General features: G+C 39.8%; 1 protein-coding gene across 4 annotated transcripts in view; it reads right to left on the reverse strand.

The window, feature by feature from the left end:
- ZNF407 (zinc finger protein 407) overlaps nt 1-19,903 on the reverse strand; it is a 387,393-nt gene that overhangs the window by 163,450 nt on the left and 204,040 nt on the right. Inside the window, exon 5 of one of the 4 annotated variants that reach the window (XM_086372552.1) lies at nt 15,231-15,455. The exons of the other annotated variants lie outside the window; for them this stretch is intronic. Within the exon in view, the coding sequence (XP_086228678.1) occupies nt 15,440-15,455 (16 nt within the window). The 3' untranslated portion in view covers nt 15,231-15,439. Of the gene's footprint in view, nt 1-15,230; nt 15,456-19,903 lie in introns of those variants that run through there. 4 annotated transcript variants of the gene reach the window in all.

The raw sequence follows: 19,903 nt of genomic DNA on the forward strand, positions 1-19,903 counted from the left end.
GTGTCACAGTGTGTACTGCACGTAGTTTAAAAAGGCCCAAACACCCACCCACCACAAACACGGATCTAGACGGTGCTGGACAGTAGGAACAGAGAGGAAAGAGTCAGGCCTGGTTCTCAAGAAAATCACAGGCTACTAAGTGAGAAAAGTCCTTCCCAAAGATAACCTCAATGCCAGGAAGAAAATGGAAAAGACGTCGTAAATTTAAAAGCAGCAGCAATTAATGGGGCAGGGCAGATTAAAGAAGCCTCCCAGAGGTGACGTTGAATTTAGATGTTAGAAGACAAGTGGAGAGTGGAGATGCAGAGCCATCAGGGAAGGCCACGTGGGGGGCCGTGTGGGGAGTCACAGAGGTGGGCCCTCTGGGTCCCAAGATGCCAAGGCCACTGTGGCTCAAACAGCCGCTGCCCCTCAACTGCGGACGTCACCCCAGTGTCCGCGAAACCCGGGACCTACATTACGCTGATTAAATGGTATAAACACCTATCCATCAGAAACTTCTTGTTTAACTGGATTGAGAAAATATTAAAAAGAGGTCTGCCTCACATAAAACTTGCTCGTCATCTCCTCTGTTGTGAAGGGAGTTACAGAGTAGGTCAGTTCAAGGACGTACAACAGTGAGAGACAATCGTGTAAAGGGTACAGCCTAAAGGGCCAGACGAGATAAGCACACACATGGATGACGGTGTTTGGTTCACCCTATATCCCACGGCCCATATAAGTGCCTGGTAGCCAGAGCTGTTCCATAAATGACTCTGGACGAGTGGGATGAAGGGAGCTGGTGATGAAGCGCCTCCTCCTTACCTAATCTCACTAGACTCAGAGCTAGGACATGGGATCCCTACTGAAAAGCAACAGCGTCATTCAGGCCTCCTAAGGCTCCTCATCCTCAAACCACTTGTGATTTCGCCGAAGAATTCATGCTTTAGAACTGTGGTGTTGGAGAAGACTCTTGAGAGTCCCTTGGACTGCAAGGAGATCCAACCAGTCCATTCTGAAGGAGATCAGCCCTGGGATTTCTTTGGAAGGAATGATGCTAAAGCTGAAACTCCAGTACTTTGGCCACCTCATGCGAAGAGTTGACTCATTGGAAAAGACTCTGATGCTGGGAGGGATTGGGGGCAGGAGGAGAAGGGGACGACAGAGGATGAGATGGCTGGATGGCATCACTGACTCGATGGACGTGAGTCTGAGTGAACTCCGGGAGTTGGTGATGGACAGGGAGGCCTGGCGTGCTGCGATTCATGGGGTCGCAAAGAGTCGGACACAACTGAGCGACTGAACTGAACTGAACTGAAGAAATGTCACTAGTATATTTTTATGTGATTTTCTAATCTCTGCACATCAGAATAATTTGGAATATATTTGCTTTAGTGATACATTTCAGACCTGTAATGTCCTTTGCCTTTCTCCTGGGAAGCCCAATCTGGGTCCACACAATTGAGAAACTCATGCTCAAGTAGAGGCATGTTAAAAAAAACCCAAAACTATCCCTATTAATACATAAACAATCTTAAATATCCATCAGCTGGGGAGTAGAAAAATAATGAGTTTCATCATAAAATGGAATATCACGATGAAGTTAAAATGAATCAATGAGTTACATTTATCAGCATGGTTTAAACAATCTCAAAAATGTAACTGCATTGAAACAAAACAAGTATAGAAATATTAAATATTAGCATATGAGATCCACATGCAAAAACATGCATGACATCATAATTTGTCAATACTGCTTGTTTATGAGAAGAAGGGCAAAGGCATCATCTGGGGCTAGAGAGCTAACTACAGTTGTACAATTTTGTTGTTTTTAAAAGGAAGACAAAGTAAACACGGCCATATGTTAACATCTTCCAAAGTGCTCTCACTGTTTGTGAAAATTTACACAATTCAAAGTGGATAATTAAATTAAGCAATCCAGTATTTCTTATGTTTTCTACATGACAGATAGAGTTAATAAGTCATACTGATTCAGCTCTATAAAAAAAACACAGACATGAGCAAGATCTGCTACAAATGAAACTTTAGTCAAACAATTAACTAAGTTTTATTAAAATATTAAATAAGTATTCAGTTATGATCTTTCAAAACTCTGGAACAAAGGTGTTGACTGATTCAAAATGATGACTGTAATGGAAGACTGACATCGCGAAACCCTAACTGACAGGCACTGCTGGTCTTCATGAATAAACACTCAACACAGAACATGCAAAACCAGGTAAGGTCTGTATGATTCCTAGAAAAACAGTCCAATATACAAATGAATCTGTTTCAAAAATTTCTAAGTTACTCAAATACTACCAATATGCAGGTGGCTTTTTTGGGACAATGGCCACCATTTAGAATGATTATAATTTAATGATTATGTAATAAATATACAAAGAGATTAAATGAAAATAGAATATGATGGGTTTTTGCCCAGTAGTTACCATACAGATTTCTGCTAAGCTGCAAATAAAACTGAAAAACACTTACTTTCTTGAACAAAGAAGCACATAAAAAGACATAGAAAAACAATCACTAAAGAACAACTTCAATGCTCAATTAATTCCCATGAGTGTGTTACGTTGGAAAGGTAGCCAAAAGGCAACAAAGCAGAATGAAGCAGCTCAAAAACTCTGCCACAGTAACAAATGCAGTAACACCTGTACACCCAGGAACCGTGAGGTGCCTATATTGTTTTTTGCCTAGAAAACATTTGATTTAAACTATTTATTCATGCAAAACAGGTACTAAATCAACATGAATTACCCCCAAATTACTCCAATGTAATCCTGTTTATCTTATTTCTATGAAGTTTCAAAGTACTATATAATATATACACATAATATACATATGTTTAAATAAAATATGTAACTTTAAACTACACGGAAAGTAAGAATGTTTGTTTTCTCTAAGTTGAAAATTAAAAAGTACACTGACAGCTCAGTTATAACTAGGAAGACACTCAGCATTCCTCTGCCCTTTCCTTCCAAATATTTGTGTGTGTGTGTGTGTGTGTGTGTCTGTGTCTGTGTGTGTATGTGTCTGTGTGACTGTGTGTGCGTCCTAGGACCAAAAAAACAACTTAGACTCAATGAACGAAGTTGTATCCTGAAATAAAAACTATACAATGCAACTACCCAGATCATTTAAATTAGGCTAGACTCTCTAGAGTGATCTGTTTCTGATTATATATAAAATATGAACATGATTTAGATCAAGAAGCCACAAAGACCTAAGATTAGAAAGGTTCCATTGACTAAATTCAACTCTTCAGGCTCAAGTGTGCCTTACAGAGAAAAGCTGGAGACTTGCTGTGAGGGCTTTTATAGGGCACATGCGGGAGCCTGCCACTTAAGCCAGGAGTCCTGAGTGCATTTTTGCCCTGAACAGGTGATAATTAGCCTAATTAACAGGCAAGATCGTTGTTAACTAGTTGGAAAAGAAATTTAACCTTGTTCTTGCCGAGGTCTGTCATTTTAAAATATTTTAAGATATCATGCAGATTCTAAAAGCTGTGAAACATGTTTTTCTGGCCCTTTTGGTTCTTTCCAAAGGTTGAAAAGCTTTGAAAAGACCTGAAAAGGGCCAGAAAACATATTACTGTAAGTCAAAATTACTTCTGGGAGGAGCCTTTGGTAGAATATTAATCCCAGGTTGCCTTTGTCTACTATGAACCCAGAGAATGACTCATTCCAGGGAAAAACATTCAAGGATTACAAAGGCCATGCCCTTGAGACTGAACGCATCCTTCAAAATCTCATTCCCATGAAATTTTTCTTTGTCAGAGAGACCATCAACCCTGGCTTACCCCAAATCATCCTATTAAATTTGGCTGGAACTGTCCCCATTTCACTGCCTGTGTCCAACCCTCCCCAGCACAACAGGGGTCAGGAAAGGCTCCTTATTAAAGACAGTCAATATTTTCTACTTGGGGCTTCCCAGGCACTGTGGTGGTAAAGAATCCACCTGTCAATGCAGGAGATGTGGCTTCCATCCCAGGGTCGGGAAGGTCCCCTGTAACGGCAACCCAATCCAGGATTCTTGCCTGCGAAATCCCATGGACAGAGGAGCCTGGTGGGCTACAGTCCATAGGGTCGCAAAGAGTCAGAATGACTGAGCAACTAAACAACATTTTCTACTTGGTGGGCCATCAGGTCTTTGATGCAACTTCTCAACTCAGCCTTTGCGGCCCAGGAGTAGCCATGGACGGTATATAAACAAAGGAGTGTGGCTGTGTTCCAATAAAACTTTATTTACGAAAACAGGCGGGGGGCCTGATCTGGCCTGCAGATGGTCAGCAGCCAGTCCCTGGCTGAGATGAGGGTAGCACCTCCCGCTCATTCCCCGCTGCCAGCCCCCCGCAAAGCACCCTGATCTGTCCCGGGTAGAAGGATCTGAATCAAGCACTGCTGGCAAACAAAGGTCCACTAAGCCCCCTTCTCAGGCTTTAAGAAGTGGTTTAGTCCTAAAATAGTCTGTGTTTCCTGCAGGGCTTTCAAAAGCCAACATGAGGAGCACAGGTGGAAGGAATTACGCTGCATGTGAGACCCATTCAGGGCAGGCCGCCCCGTCCTCTTCAAACTACCCCTTTCAAGTGTGTCGCAGAGCTGGAGGGCCTGCAAAGTTGAAACAATTTTAACTAACCATAGAAGTCAAGTCCTAGAGAACAAAACATATATTAAATTGCCACAATCCTCCAGTCTGGACTAAATGAAATTTTATCGCTTCAGGTTAAGTGAGAAAACATTGGATTTATCCAAGGAAGGTTACAATAGCAGTTATAAATAAAGGACGAATACTACTGTTTAAAGACCAAATAAAAAGAATTTCTTTTAAATTAGTGCTCTTGCTGATATAAATAATTTGAGCTAAAATGATAAAATGCATTTCATTCTCTATTTATACCTTCATCCCAAACATCTTGACTAATGTTTCGGTCTTTACACATTTATAACACAAGCCCAACAATCTGCAAATTGTAATAGTTCAGCTACTTCTGCTTCAACTGATCAATAAAAATGAAGTATGTGTTGGAACCTACTGTGTGTCCAGCAGTGATTTATGCTATATGCAGACCTTTAAACGAATGAAAGATACATACACCTCCCCAAAGGGAGCCTACGACTCAATGGTCAATGCTCCTGTCACTGAAACATAAGTGCACCCCCGTGTGTGGGACTTTGGAAAAAGCTTAAGATGTTTAGAAAAGCATGGGTGAGTACAGATTGAAACAGATGGAAAGGCTTCATGGTTGACGCAGGGCTTCAGATGAACGTGAAAGAGCGAATGGACTTCAGTAAGAGAGGTGGCCAGCAGTGAGAAGCCTGGAGGAGGCGCAGGCCGAGGTGGGCGAGGTGATGTGTGCGAACCCTGAGTTACTCTGTTACTGGGAGGGGTGGGGAGCAGGCTGAGCAGAAGGGAGAAATAAAGTTCATCCTTTGAGCTGAGTCAGATTTAAATGGCCCTGATAACAAGATGGAGACATTTGACTTTGAGATGACAAAAGGAAATGCCGGTCTATTCTTTGTTTTTCTCTGCTCTGCACACCCCCCATCCTCTATCTTCCATTACTTGTTTTTCAAGATTATTCGATTATATTAAATATTTCTAAGGAGCTAAATGTGGCTTTATCCTCCACGAGCACTCATGATCAAAAAGATACAGTACACTTGTATACAAGCCACAAATATGTACGTGTCTGGGGGAAAACCTACCATAACAATGTGCACATCTGAGATTGGTGATAAACCCATTTGCACACAGTCATACAAACAGCACAGCAGCGCTAACAGCAACAGCTATGTTTCAGGTTGTTTACCTATGGATGCTATAAAAATGTTATTTCAGAGCTAAGAACCTCGGACGGTACCAGTTGCATGTCAATGGGAAAGGTTTTACTAAGTTTTCTGATGCCACTGTTGCCAGTTACAGTGCTAAATACTTTAGAATGAACTGGTTGGTAAATATAAATAAGATAGAATTTTATTTTACTAATAAGAACAAACAGGTTTATAGAAAGGAGGAAAGCACAGATTTTAAAAATCAACTACAAAATCCACTAAAGCTATTTTCTTTTAATTTTTAATACATTAATATTAAATGTAACTGATATATTAGTGGAAGCTGAATATGAATAAAAACTTCTGTCCTAATTCACCAAGAAACAATGATTTGTAAGGAATTTATAAAAGTCATAATACAGTCTTTATATTGTGGTATTGGGGCTTCCAAGGTGGCGTTAGGGGTAACGAACCTGCCTGCCGATGCAAGAGACACAAAGAACGTAGGTTCAGTCCCTGAGTGGGGAGGATGCCCTGGAGGAAGGCATGGCAACCCACTCCATCCTGGCAGACTACAGTCCACAGGGTCTCACAGAGTAGGACACAACTGAAGTGACTTAGCATATATGCACAGTGGTGCTATTATGCAAAAAAAAATGTTTAATTAACAATATAATATGAAATTTTCTTAGGACAAATATACATTGCAGAAAAACATCAGACATCTGATGAACCATCAGATGGTTCCAATCCCCTCTTACCAATAAAGCTGACACTCTCACATGAAGAGAGCTGCTCAGTTCCTGCCATGCCATGGACTCAGAAATAATATTTGGGGTCAGATATTCATGCTGCTGGGGAAGGAGAAGTTAATAAGTGTCTGGCCTTGGGCAGGCTCTCGGAGCCTCAGGAGGACCATGTAATTTTTATTCCTGGTGTGTATTCACATCAATATTTCTAAAAATACTGAGCATGAGACATCTCTTCATTTCATATTACAGTGTAGATCACTGGTGTTCTATAAATAGTGAATCATGAGAATTACCTATTATTTCCCAACTGTTTAAGACAGCGATAATAAGAAAGCCATGCTTTCCTGCTTGGATTCCTTACGGCAATCCCTGCCAGCTCTATCAGGCTAGTAGTTTTCTTAACAAAATTAAAAAGCCAAAGACAACAAGGCTGATCAGAAGCAGTGCTTGGGTAATACCCCTAACGGAGGAGATTTCAGTCTGCTAATGTGACAGCCCTGTTAGAACCAGCAACTGACACCAGCATATACAGTTCTCGGCATATTAACATGGGACAGTGGACCACGATTATTTATTCAGAATGTGACTTCATACAGGACTCAAGTACACAGTAGATTGAGTGTAAGTGAGCAAAACAATATTTCTTTCTGCCAAACAAGTTTAAATTCACCTTTGATATATGTATAAAAAAATTGTGTGTTTTTTCTGAAAAACATACACTGGACCATGTTCCATAGAGCCGTGCACCTTACGCACAAGCAAATATGGTATGTCTGCACTCTACCCTGTAGGTCCTCATGTGTCTACTTTGGAAACAGAATTTCTAGACATTTGAATATACTCGCCAGATTTAGAAAGGGCTGTCCACCCTGACGGTGACCGTGTGATTTGTTGAAGCAGGAAAGGCAGCCTCTCCAAACTTAGGTATTTCATTGTCCTGGCCTTTGTCATCATCTCGGCCTTCCAGCGTGTCAGCATGATCTAGGGAACCATTTGAGCTCAAGGTAAGATTAGCTGGAAGGGCTGAGATGTATGGCCCAGTAATCTCAGAGTTCAGTAGGAAATTGACCCTTTCGGAGACCTTAGTCCGAAGAACAGCAGTTACAGTACACTTCTAGAGTAACTATCTGGGAGCCTTTGTGCGCTGGAGCATCACCAGGACACGATGCACGTTCAGAAGATGAATTCAACGTGGGTACCATAGAGTCTGACGTGGATCACAGCTGGCTTTAAATCACAACATTCTGACATTCAGATACATAGAAATACGTATTGCAAGGAATTTTCCCTGCTCCTTTCTAAATCATAAGTTCAAGGGAAAGTGCCAAAATTGGATTAACATAAAAAAAAATTCTTAAAGAGTCTTAAAGTGACTATGATTCAACTAAGAGTAAGTAAATACTAGCAATCTCTCTGCCGTTTCTCACACATGTCCACCACGCAATGGGCATGATGTAGCCTGCGATGAAACAGTAAAACTACAGAAAACATACATATTTGAGGTGAATCTGGGTGGGAACAACCTCCTAAATGTAGGACAAAGCAATGAATTTAGCTTCCTTTCAGTAGTAATGAGTACTATTTACTTAAAAAGTTGCATGTGTACAGCTACAGAATTCTTTTTACAAAATAGATTTGTGGACTTCAGCTCCTTCTCATATGTTCTAAATTATTTTGAAAAGATAAACTCAGATAGGCATCTATAAACACTGCATATAGATCATTTATACTAATTTTTCAAATCTTCAACATCTCAAACAAAAGACTATACGGAATAGCATTATCATTTATTATATACCTTCCAGCATTCAAAATATTAAGCTAAATTTCTTTCTAATATAATTAAGTGCATAAGCAAAAACAACTGGAAGGATGTAGGTGATAAAATATATTTATACTTGGCATAACTATAGTGTTAGGGCAGCTAAAATACAGAATTAACTGGAGCTATCAAAATGAGGTTAACAGCAAAAAAGACTTCAATTACGGGCTGGGAAGGAATAAAAATGAAAGTCAAAGAGGTTGCTAGCTTAGACTTCATGATATAAAGAAAACAAAACTGCTCAACTCTTTATATGGCTCTACTCTCTTTTTATTAAAGATTTTTTCAGACTGAAATACATGAACATGAATTAAAGTCCAAGAGACTTCATGTAAGGCGTTAACAAGCAGACTTTTGCCCAAGTGGAGGCACCCATGAAGGCACCCTGAGGGTCAGACCTCACTACGTGTCCAGAAGTGCCAGCTGCCCCAGCAGAGTCTCAGGGATGCAGCACATGGGCACAGGCACCCAGAGAGCATACCCAGCAGGCGGGGACTGCAGGTGCCCTGTTCTGTAACTTAGCCACGTCCTGCCCAGCCTGGCACACTGGCGTCTTCAATACAAGTCAGACTGCAGCCCAAGAGCGAGACCTGACCTGCCCATGGCAGCATGAAGCACACCCGTGCTGATAGCCACGCCCCTTGACCTGAGAACGTAAACTTCAGCAGTCACCTCAGCGGGTTCCCCCTTGCCTCCCGAAGCCTGGTGACCCACCCCACACCTTTGGTGGTCTGTACTCTGAGGACATCCATTTATATCTGCAGTCTGGTTGGGACTCCATTGCCCACTCAACAGTTCCCCCTGGGTGGCTAACAGGCTTCTCAAATGTAACGCATCTATACCTGATTCCCAGTCTCCCCTGATGGACCTGCTCTGACAGTGGTTTTGCCCATTAACCACATCATTAAAGTTAATGATGTGACCTCACTCTTCCCACTGTTCAGGCCAAAACCATGGCATGATCCATGACTCTTTATCTCATCCAGTCCACCTGCATGGGCTGCACTTCTCAGATTGATTCAGAGTCCGGACACTTCCATCTGCCTGCTGTGGCCACTGGGGTCCAACCCGCCACCCTCCCGTGTCCAACAGAGCCCGGCCTCTGCCACCACCCCCCGTCCTCCATGCAGGCTGTTCTCTGCACACCACACGGCAGACAGTGGCTCCGCTAAAGCCTGAATCAGACCACGCCAGGCCTCTGTTAAATACCCTCCAATCTCTCGCAGAAGGAAAACACCCAAGTCCTCGCAGGGTCCTCCAGAGCCTGGTGTGGCCTGAGCTGCCATCACCTCTTCCCCACTCCAAGCCACCCTGAGCGCCCACCAGCACAGGGGCCTCTTGGCATCTCTTGGCAATGCCCCCACAATCCTCTTCAGGATATTTGAGGATTTTGCCTCTGCTCAAAAGACTCATGGGACTGGGCCCCTCTGCTCAGTCAGGCCTAGATCACCCGTCACTTTCTCTCTGAGGCTCCCCGTCATCTCCTATAGAAAACCAGCCCCCTTCCCAGCTTCCCGGGTGGTGTAAAGAACACTCCTGCCAAATCAGGAGACTTAAGAGATGCAGGTTCCATCCCTGGGTCAAGAAGATCCCCTGGAGGAGGGCATGACAACCCACTCTAGCATTCTTATCTAGAGAACCCCATGAACAAGGAGCCTGGAGGGCTACAGTCCATGGGGTCGAAAAGAGTCAGACAGGACTGAGAGAGTAACACTTTTCACACTTTTTAGGGCCCAATGCAGGGCTTACCACAGAGTAGTTACCTAGTGGATAAGTGCTCAAATAATAAATTAATTAAGTATTGTAAAAGAACAAAATTTATCAAACTTTATTTTAATATGCAATGCATCAAAAAATACACACACACACACACACACACACACATACATGTACGAACAAACAGAAACCATAGGGACAGAGTCACTGTGAATAGCAGTAATCCTGGGCGGGAAGTGGGACTTGGCTGAGGGAGCCCAGAGGAAGAGGAAAAGCATCAATCAGGGAAACGGGAACTTCTACTCAGCACCTTACAGACTCCTGTACTGCAAATATCTACCAACATACATTCCATTGTAAAAATATATATGGATAAGCAAACACAATTTTAGGAGAATAATTGAATACAAGGAGGTTAGCTAAAAGAGATTTTTAAGTTAAACTTAAAAGAATCACTGATTTTATCCACCACTGACTTTTCTATGCCATACTTACATACAGTGTTAAACAGCTGAAAAAATCAGAGTGCTGCAGAGAGAAACAGGTGAAATATTTACTGAGGCAGTATAAAATCAGATCTCTAAAGAGAAAGACATTTTTTCCCTCAATTTTTGTAATCAAAAACCTCACTATATTTATATTCAGATAGGTCAGACACCAGTGCTAATTGATTTTATAAGCCTATACTATGAATGCCATAGAGCTGACAGCTAATCATAGATACTCTTCACTGCAATTAAAGAATCTTCTGTTTGTCACAAGTGACCACATAATCACAGTTTTGGAAGAGATGGTTCTAGGTATTCAATAATGAAGATATTATCACATTTTTGTGACTGTCAAGCCAATTTTCACTAAAGACCCATGCTAATGTTTTGATTTACTTCTCTGTTACACAAGAGCCCTGATCCTGTTGTGGCTTATTTGCCACTCAAAAGTTGACTCTCTACCACCTCACCCATATGGACTTTTGAATTGCTTACCACTTCCATTTATCTACATTCCCTAAAACACCAAACGATTCAGGGACATTAGATTTTCAGCTTCTTGATCTCTTTCACAGTGATAAGGGCAGGAAATGGTGTATTAAGAAACATTTATAAAATCTAATAATCTTATAGAACTAAATTTTACTGAAGGCTCAAAATATGGCAAGAAGTATTCTGATAAATGACATTCCCAATGACATGTTTAAAACTGCAAACAAAGCTGCCTGCAGGAAACCATGCCACCGTGGTGAAACCAACAGCCACACTGACATCGACGTGGCTGAGACGCCAGTGCCTTGGCTGTTCTCTAAGCCTGAATCTCTATACATGTCAGGTGCAGTGGAGTTCAAGGAAAATACTGCCAGTGTATGTCCCAACAATAAAACCCTGTAATTCTAATTTCAACCAAATTTTCCACTGAGTGAGGTCCTAAGGATGTGTTCCCAAAGTCATGAAGTGGTGCTACCAAAGGCCGTCCTCTCCAGGTTAGGAAAAAGGTTGTGAGGCTGAGAGTCAGTGGCATGTATCTAGCTGGGATCAACCAGCCATCACAGTTGATTCTCTGTCCTGAAAGGCCCTGGCTTCCCATCTGTGGGGCTAGAGGCAATCCACATGCTAGGTAACTGTCCACTGAACAAAAAAGCCTGACTTCCAGAAGACAGAGGCTTGAGATCTCTATTCTTTAATTTGTCAAAGACAGAAAAAAAACAGAAAGTAACAGTCTAATAAATGATGCTTTAGAGTAATACAAAACCAGAAATATAAGTAGGAAAAGGAAAGATAGTAATAACAGTAAAAGAATCGAGAACACTGGGCTTCCCAGGTGGCTCAGTGGTAAAGAATCCACCTGCCAATGCAGGAAACACAGGTTCAATTCTTGGGCTGGGAAGATTCTCTGGAGGAGTTAATAGCAACCCACTCCAGTGTTCTTGCCTGGGAAATTCCATGGACAGAGGAGCCTGGCAGGTGCAGTCGATGGGGTCGCAAAGAGCTGGAAACGACTGAATGACTGAGCACACACACAATGCTCTACACAGAGCAGGTGATCAGCGACTGAATGCAAAGTTCTTGACCAAAACTGAGAGACCAAGAACGAAAACCTAACAATAAAAAGAGAAATATAAAGAGACACCATATATAAGCAGAAGACAGAGATAAAGCATTCCACGGGAATGTAAGTGATATTCACACAAACGTGCCTATGAGCTAAGAACTAAAGGAAAGCTACTCAAAGATGGGAAAGACACGTGTCCTCATGTCTACAAACCATGTTATGGACCATCCAGAGTCTGTGCATCCATTTCCAAATATAGAGAACATTGTTCGTAATAAGCAAGTTTCTATTTATAGAGTAATGCAATAGAGAACAGAGAGAGAGAAGAAAAAGCACTACAAATAAAAGCCTGGGTAAAAGATAACCAGGAAAATTTTCTCTGGGGAACAACAAATGAGGAATACAAGACCACTGAAGGAATTTTAACTTGTACCTGAGTTTACATAGACCTGACCAGGGATTAATATTGTGGACAGAGTTGGTGACTGAGGAAAAGACATAAAAAGGCAGAATTAAAGAATTCAATTGATTTTGACAACTGATAAAACCAATCTGAATGTAATTATGTGAAGCTACTATCATGAACTAACAAAAGGCTAAATACATGAACTCCGGTACTTGGGCAATCAATTCAAATCAAAATGCCCACAGCTTTGCAGTACACAAAGAAGCGCAGTTATGTACCTATCCTTCAGGGCTGGTATCAGCACGTCTGCTTTTGCATACTTTTCATTTTCCTCCCACTGCTGGTGTTAAAATTCTTAGGAAAACCTTTGGTCACTCTCAGACACATGTGGCCACCGGCACCAGGACAGCAGAGCGTCTACCTGGGGGCGCCCAAGTTGCCTCTGCTACACACAGCCGTACACCCCAACTGCTGCTCACTTCCCGGGGGGCAGTTGCTGCTCGCTTCCCGGGGGGGGGGAGTTCAGAAGTGCGTCCTATGAAGGTTCTGACCACAAGACTAGGGTCCAGGACTGAGGTGTCCTCTTTGTTTAAAGCAACCAAGACTGTCCCAATCATTTACAATTAGAAGAGAAACCATTTATTTGCTAAAATCAAACTAAGATTTGAATGACTATTTGAAGAGGCTGAATAATCTCACAGAAATTTTAAAGAAAATTCCTAGTTTCATTGCTTAGCCAAAGAGTGAATATCAAGGAAAATGCTACTCACATTTAACACTTGCTACAATCTAGACATCATGGGAAGGTGCACTATTTTCCCTGAACAAATATATGAAAACACTGAATTCATTTCTAACTCTCTGACTGTCAACTCATAAATTCAGATTTTTTGAAGTTACTCTGTAGTTTTATTTATTTATTTATACAAAACTGATTTATTTATGGCAGAAACCAACACAATATTGTTGGTTTAATTAAAAATGAATTTAAAATGAATTAAATTAAAATTAAAAATGAATTTTAAAAAAACAAAAAAAATTCAGATTTAAAAAGTTCCATTTTTCCTCAAGAATAGGATCTAGTTTACAGATTCTTAAATACTGACATTTATAAAGTCATTACTATTCACACTCAGGAAATAAAATAATAAAAAGGTGTTGTTAAAATGAAAAGCTAAAGGGTGCTGAATATACCACATACCAAAGTCAATGAAATAAATATATATATATATATATACACATATATATACACATATATATAGTAAGTAAAGTAAAGGCATCTTAACAAACCAGATTCCCTGTGGACACAGCTATTCAATAGTTATTGATACGGTCCGCTGCTTATTCCTAAAAACTATAATTAGACATGATGCTTGCTGTCCACTTCCTCAAGATGTAAAATAACCACGCTAAATAAAGTTATTCCTGTCCAGAACACGTTGCCTATTCTTTTAGCTGAAAGCAAACCTCTAGTAAATTCCTATTTATCTTCTTGCCAATCAAGGAATGAATGACTGACACTAACGCACACTTATCTGGGACTTATGTCTGCAGCACATTCTGCTAAGTGATGTCATTGCTCGAGCAGACGAAAATAAGCAGATTATTACAGTGACTAGGAGCAAACTAAACATTTGGGGTTTTGCATGGACAGATTTACACACTGTCTGTCAGATAAAGCACAGTTTGCCTGCTGCTTACACAACAAGCATGTGCCTGACAGCTCCCTCCCAGGGTTAGTATCTGATTACATAAATAGGCCTTCCCCACCATTCCTGAAGACTGACAGTCTGTCTTAGTTTAAAGAGCAATTTCGGACTATCAGCTTTTCTGTCTTGCACGTGAGGCCGATGAACATCAGAGCACTTCCTGGAGGTCCAATCAGGTTTTCTCACCACCTGCTTCCGGGTCATATTAAATGTGGTGGATGCAACAGAGAGGGAAAAGACAATTTGAAAACTTTTGGCCAACCCAATACTTTTGATGACTGCTTCTGAGGCATGTATTGAAGGGTGAATCATGTCAACACACTTATGTGTGTGTGGGGGTCCACAGTATTACCTTTGAAATAATTCAGAAGCATATCATGACTTCTTTAGAGCTAATGGCTTTATTTATAAAGTTAAATATGAGGCATGATCACACAAAAATGTTACCCATTTTTATTTTTACACTTGTCATATTTTTTTAATGAATTTTTGAAAATCATTCCAGCAAGGTATTGAAACACCAAAGACTTCTCAGAATGGCCATATGAGCACTGAGCTCAATGAAATGTTTAAAAAGTAACTGACAACTAGTTAACACCTTTCCTATCCCCATCACAATACTCAAAAGAAGACTTATCAATCAACACTCTAGTGAATGTTGATGAGTAAAAATATGGCTTAAAACTTACTTTGACAGCAACAAAAATGGTAGTCAAAAATATTTATGAGCAGACGGTGTCTGTATAGATGCTATGAGGTTCTGTACTTTGTTCTGCTAAGCAACACTATTAATACTGCAGCAGCAGCAGCAAGAAAAAACAGCAGCGGTGTCACTGAGGTCCTACAGCCCACCAGAAGCTCACTTACAAACTGCCCTGAGTTAAACCCTGATTATTAATCATTACAGATTTCTTCAAAATATAAAGCTATGAGTTTTCCATTCAAAAGTGGGCTGGCTGATCAAGATGGATGAATTTCTTCTCAATAATGAAAAAATGAGGCAGTACTCATTTGAAAGGCAGTACTGAGTATCTTAATTTTATTGTCAAGAAACCAGGTGTTTCTTAATTTTCTCCCTTGGTCTCACACTATATGGGAGCTGTTACAAGGATAAAAATTCAGGTATTAATATCTCCACTGTTACATGTCTCTTGAACGTCCGCTATGGGCCAGATCCCATCCTGTGCTCTGGAAACACAGAGATAAAAGGACCCAGGCCTCCATCCTCAAGGTACGTACAATCTGATAAGGAAGAGAGACAAGCAAACACAAATTATATTTCAAGGTAGCAATTTATCTTTTTACAGATAAATGTATTTTTTAGATTCAAATGGCCATCTTTTTCAATATTAAACAGCTCTCATTTTCAGGACGATTATCTATGAAACCTATCCTATACTTTTCTAGTGAAAAGAGGTACTTCCTCCTTAATCTTTGCGGTTTGTTTTGTTTGCCTCCTAAAAAAAAACCATCTCAAGCCACATTAATTATTTCATGAAGCATGGGCCTGAATAATACACACATAAAAAAAGCCTACCTAAAACTACAAAAATGTGTACTCTTTCCTTCCAGAATGGTTCCACATGAGCTTTTTACACTCTTACACATTAAATACCGACATTTAGCTTAAAACATCTTATTGCCTAATACTAAGTGTATTTTGTCTTTTTCATCTGTTTCTTGACACCAACACTAATGAACTGTCACAGAAATAGTTTTGGGAATCACAAAGGGTGAGGTTCCTTACAATGGTAAATAATCAGAAGTCATAAACACAATATTGTCTCTAGTAATTTCAGCCATAACTTTCAAACATTCATACCCAGACAAACCAGATGAAATATGTCGCTGCGGGTCAGCTCTGATGGATCCCTCAGAAATATCAACATTATTGCTTTTATTTTATTATGTACCACACTTCATAACTGTACACTGCAGAGTACAATAAAAACTCCGCTACACAGCGTGAGTACTTATTAAGCAGGTCAAAAGTTACTGTAACAAATACCTTGTTCAACTCGGGGTCCATTAATAACATATCTCGTTGCTGCTCAGATGAGGAATTTTTTTTTTTTTTAAAGATGAAAAAAGGCGGCAACAAAGAAGAAACATATAACAATTTGAATCTCTTATGTATGCGATTTTCCTTTATATGTACATAGTTATCTACTGGATTTTTCACTGCAATCATATGCCCAACAACTCTGAAATAACTAATTTAAAATTGGGATGAAAAAAGAAAAATGAAAGGTGATTAAAGAAGGATAAAAAGAACCAGCACAATGCTATTTGTAAGAGTGCAGAGCAGCTGGTTGTGACCGTCCCCACACAGACCTGAAGGTAAGAAACAGCATACACTAATAATGCCAGTCTCTCAAAGGCTGTATCGATTTAAGTGAAACACACATACAGAGGGACTGCCAAGTTCAAACTACACTGCAAAATCAACCAAGAGCCACTTTTCCAAGGTAGGTGGTATGGCCACCTTTGCTACACAAGGCAATGTTTCTACAAATAAGCTCACCACTGTAATAACAAAAATGGGAAACTATAAATGAGAGGAGATTAAAAAGGAAAAAAAAAAAGCAAAGCAAAAGATATTTAAGGTATCATGGGACATTTACATTGTGAGTAAGCGATGGAAAACATTTACGGACAAGTGGGTGATACAAAGTGGATGGTTTTCATCACTTCCGGAATGAAGGACAGGAAGAAGACAGGCATAGAGGGATGCGGAGAGAAAGGGAGGGAAAAGCCAGCAGCCCACAAGCACCACGCGTCCGAGGACACTGACGGCTGGAGAGCAGAGGCCGTGTGATGGACCAGCCACCAACGTGAAATACTAGTAAACATAATCAATCAGCAAAAGCACATACACAGTGCACTCAAGAACTCAGCAGTTCATAATTTTCACCAAACAAAAGCCACTGTATCAATTCTTAATTTTCATATAATTCCAAAACGTGACATTGACTGCAAAGCAAATTTACAGCCTTACAAGTACGTGAGAATGTCATGTGTAGTCTATTTTCTTTTTAACTAATGACTGACAATCTTTGATTTTTCTCTAGAATTTGTTATTAATTTCTTATCACAGGAATCAAGATAATTAAAAGGAAACTCACCCAGTGAGCACTGATGCCATCAGGGCCCGCCAGCACCTAACAGTTGCTCAATAAACAGAACTGAAAAAGTTTATTTCTTTCTTTACTTAGGTAAATAAGAAAGTTAAATATCTACAAAACACTTGTAAGTGTTACTGAGGAATATGAAATAAGCCTTAAGAACTACTAAATATAGTCCGGAAGTGTGATTATTCCCTAAAAATTAGCAGAAGGAAACAACTTATTCATAAATCACATTAATCAGTGGTGTTTCAGCCATCTGAAACGTGTCGAATATTCGCATCTGATGTGCCTGTGAACAGTCATTGCTCCTGGTGTACAAGAAATGCCGTAATTGGTTTAAATCGGCCTGGCCCATCTGTCTTTAATACTCTTATTACAAGGCAGTAAGCAGAGAACTATTAGAGCTGCAGTATAAGCTGTAAGATCTTTACTCGTTCTTAAATCATTTAAAAATAATGAGAGCTTTAGCCTTTATCTAATTAACGAGTGCCTTCTTTGAATTAGAAAAACTGTATCATTTAGCCCACGGTTGTTTAGTAAATTGGCTTGGTGGCATGCAAGCTAATGCAGGGGAGCAGTTCCAGCGTCTTGTCCCTGGCCTCTTATTACTTGAATTATAATTCAATGATCACCTTAGATCATGGGCTATTCATAAATCAGAAGGCTGACATCAGATGAAAAATTGTATTAATATATGAAACTTATTATATAGTACAAACTGCTCTCTTGATAAATTACATTGTTCAAACTTGACAATGATTGCATTTAAAACATTATTCCTGTTTGCTGTTTTACAGACTGAAACCTCTTCATGAAAAATTTACAATGCTCCTCTGTGTTTTGGAGTCAGAGGGCAATAGGAGCACATGGCAGACAGAAACCATACTTTAGATGTGCTGGCAGCTGCAGAGGACAGAAAGCACTTCTAAGGGAGGAGGAGCCCCTCCGCTGCATTTCCTGCACCTCCATCTCCGACTTTATGAAGATACTAATTGCCCTCACCAGCAGAAGCACAGTAAATAATAAAATTTTAATTTCAGCTTACTGGATTGCTTTCTTCTCCTATATAGGTGTTTCAACGAAATTTATAGTCATAAATGTTTCACAGAAATTTATAGCATGAGAGGAAAAAATAAAGGGGCAAACCCATGAAGTTTAATTTGAATTGAGGCCGGGCTCCTTAGATGATGCGTTATGACAAATGCTTTTCGCCAAGGCTGACTGGGTAACTCAAGCTGTAGTTCCATATTATTTACATTAATTACATGAAGGCGGCTTTGTTAATGGTACATTCTGGTATGGGTCGCAGCATGATATGCTAATGATCTAAGAAAAATCTGCATCTCCAATATTTATGATAATTTGTAATAGGAAATAGGGTTGCTTTTATTTCTTTCTCCTCACTGGAATAAAAAAAGTCAGCACAAAACAATTTTATTCGGAGAAGAAAGGGAAAAGTTCTAATCGCCAAGACATTTAAGTGTTATAAACAAAAGGAAAGACTCTTATTGTTAGGGGTGTTGTCACAGCCTGTGACAAAGTGATAATACGGCAGTTCAGGGTGAGATGTGTATCAGCTGAACTGGATGGGAGAAAGCAGAAACGCAAAGCCTAACTTCCATCCCCAAATCGCCTCCTGCTCTTGGGTGCTCCCACCTCCCAGCTCGCAGCCACCCTCAACAGAAAGAAGAGAAGCTTCAAATAAACACCGCTAACTTACACTAGGTTACATTTATTATATGGAACACCATCATGCTGGAAAATATTTGATATTTTTAGAAAATCCATCACAACTTCTGAGAAACTTATGGTTCGATCGTATAATCCCCAAAGATTAAAACTGCAATATCAGCATATTTTATTCATATTGTTATTCTTATAAATTATGTTCAAATTTATGAAATCCTAAAAGCAATGATAATATTACCAGTATGGCTTTTTGGAATATAAAAACAAAGAAACAAAATTGCCTAAAAAATCAAATATGATATATTCAAAAGACCAAAGCTTCTCTGATTATTCATGTTTAAACTGTGCTACCTGTATTTTCAAAAAACTGTTTAAACATACATCTTATTTTATTATTAGGAGTCAGCAATAAGCAGCTACATAGATGGATAATTTTGGCAGGATAAAGTTACATATTTTCAAATTAATAATGTTCTACTGGAATAAAAGTTCCCATATAATGTATTCTATACTACAGAATAGAGCAACAAAAACACTTAGGGAAAAAAACCTATAGATAATTGGATACTTCACAAGCATATTTAAATATACAAAGTAAGCTTCTAAGATAGACATATAGTAGTTTTTTTAAAGACATATATAGTTAGGTCTTCTACAGACTAGAAAATAATATCAACTTAGAATTTTAAAAATCTAAGAAGGAGTATTTCTATAAACTGTTAATACATAGATATTCTATGTTCAATATGACTAACAAAAATCAGGACAGCAGTCACCTCCAAAGAAAGGAAAAGTGGGTGCTCAGTGTCCCACACCACATGGAGGCCACAGGAGTGGTGGTGTCTATCACTATTCTTGATTTCTGACACCATA

The sequence above is a fragment of the Bos grunniens genome, chromosome 24, assembly GCF_055505025.1.
Source record: "Bos grunniens cultivar Pamir isolate PY7600 chromosome 24, Bosgru_T2T1.0, whole genome shotgun sequence".
NCBI lineage: Eukaryota > Metazoa > Chordata > Mammalia > Artiodactyla > Bovidae > Bos > Bos grunniens.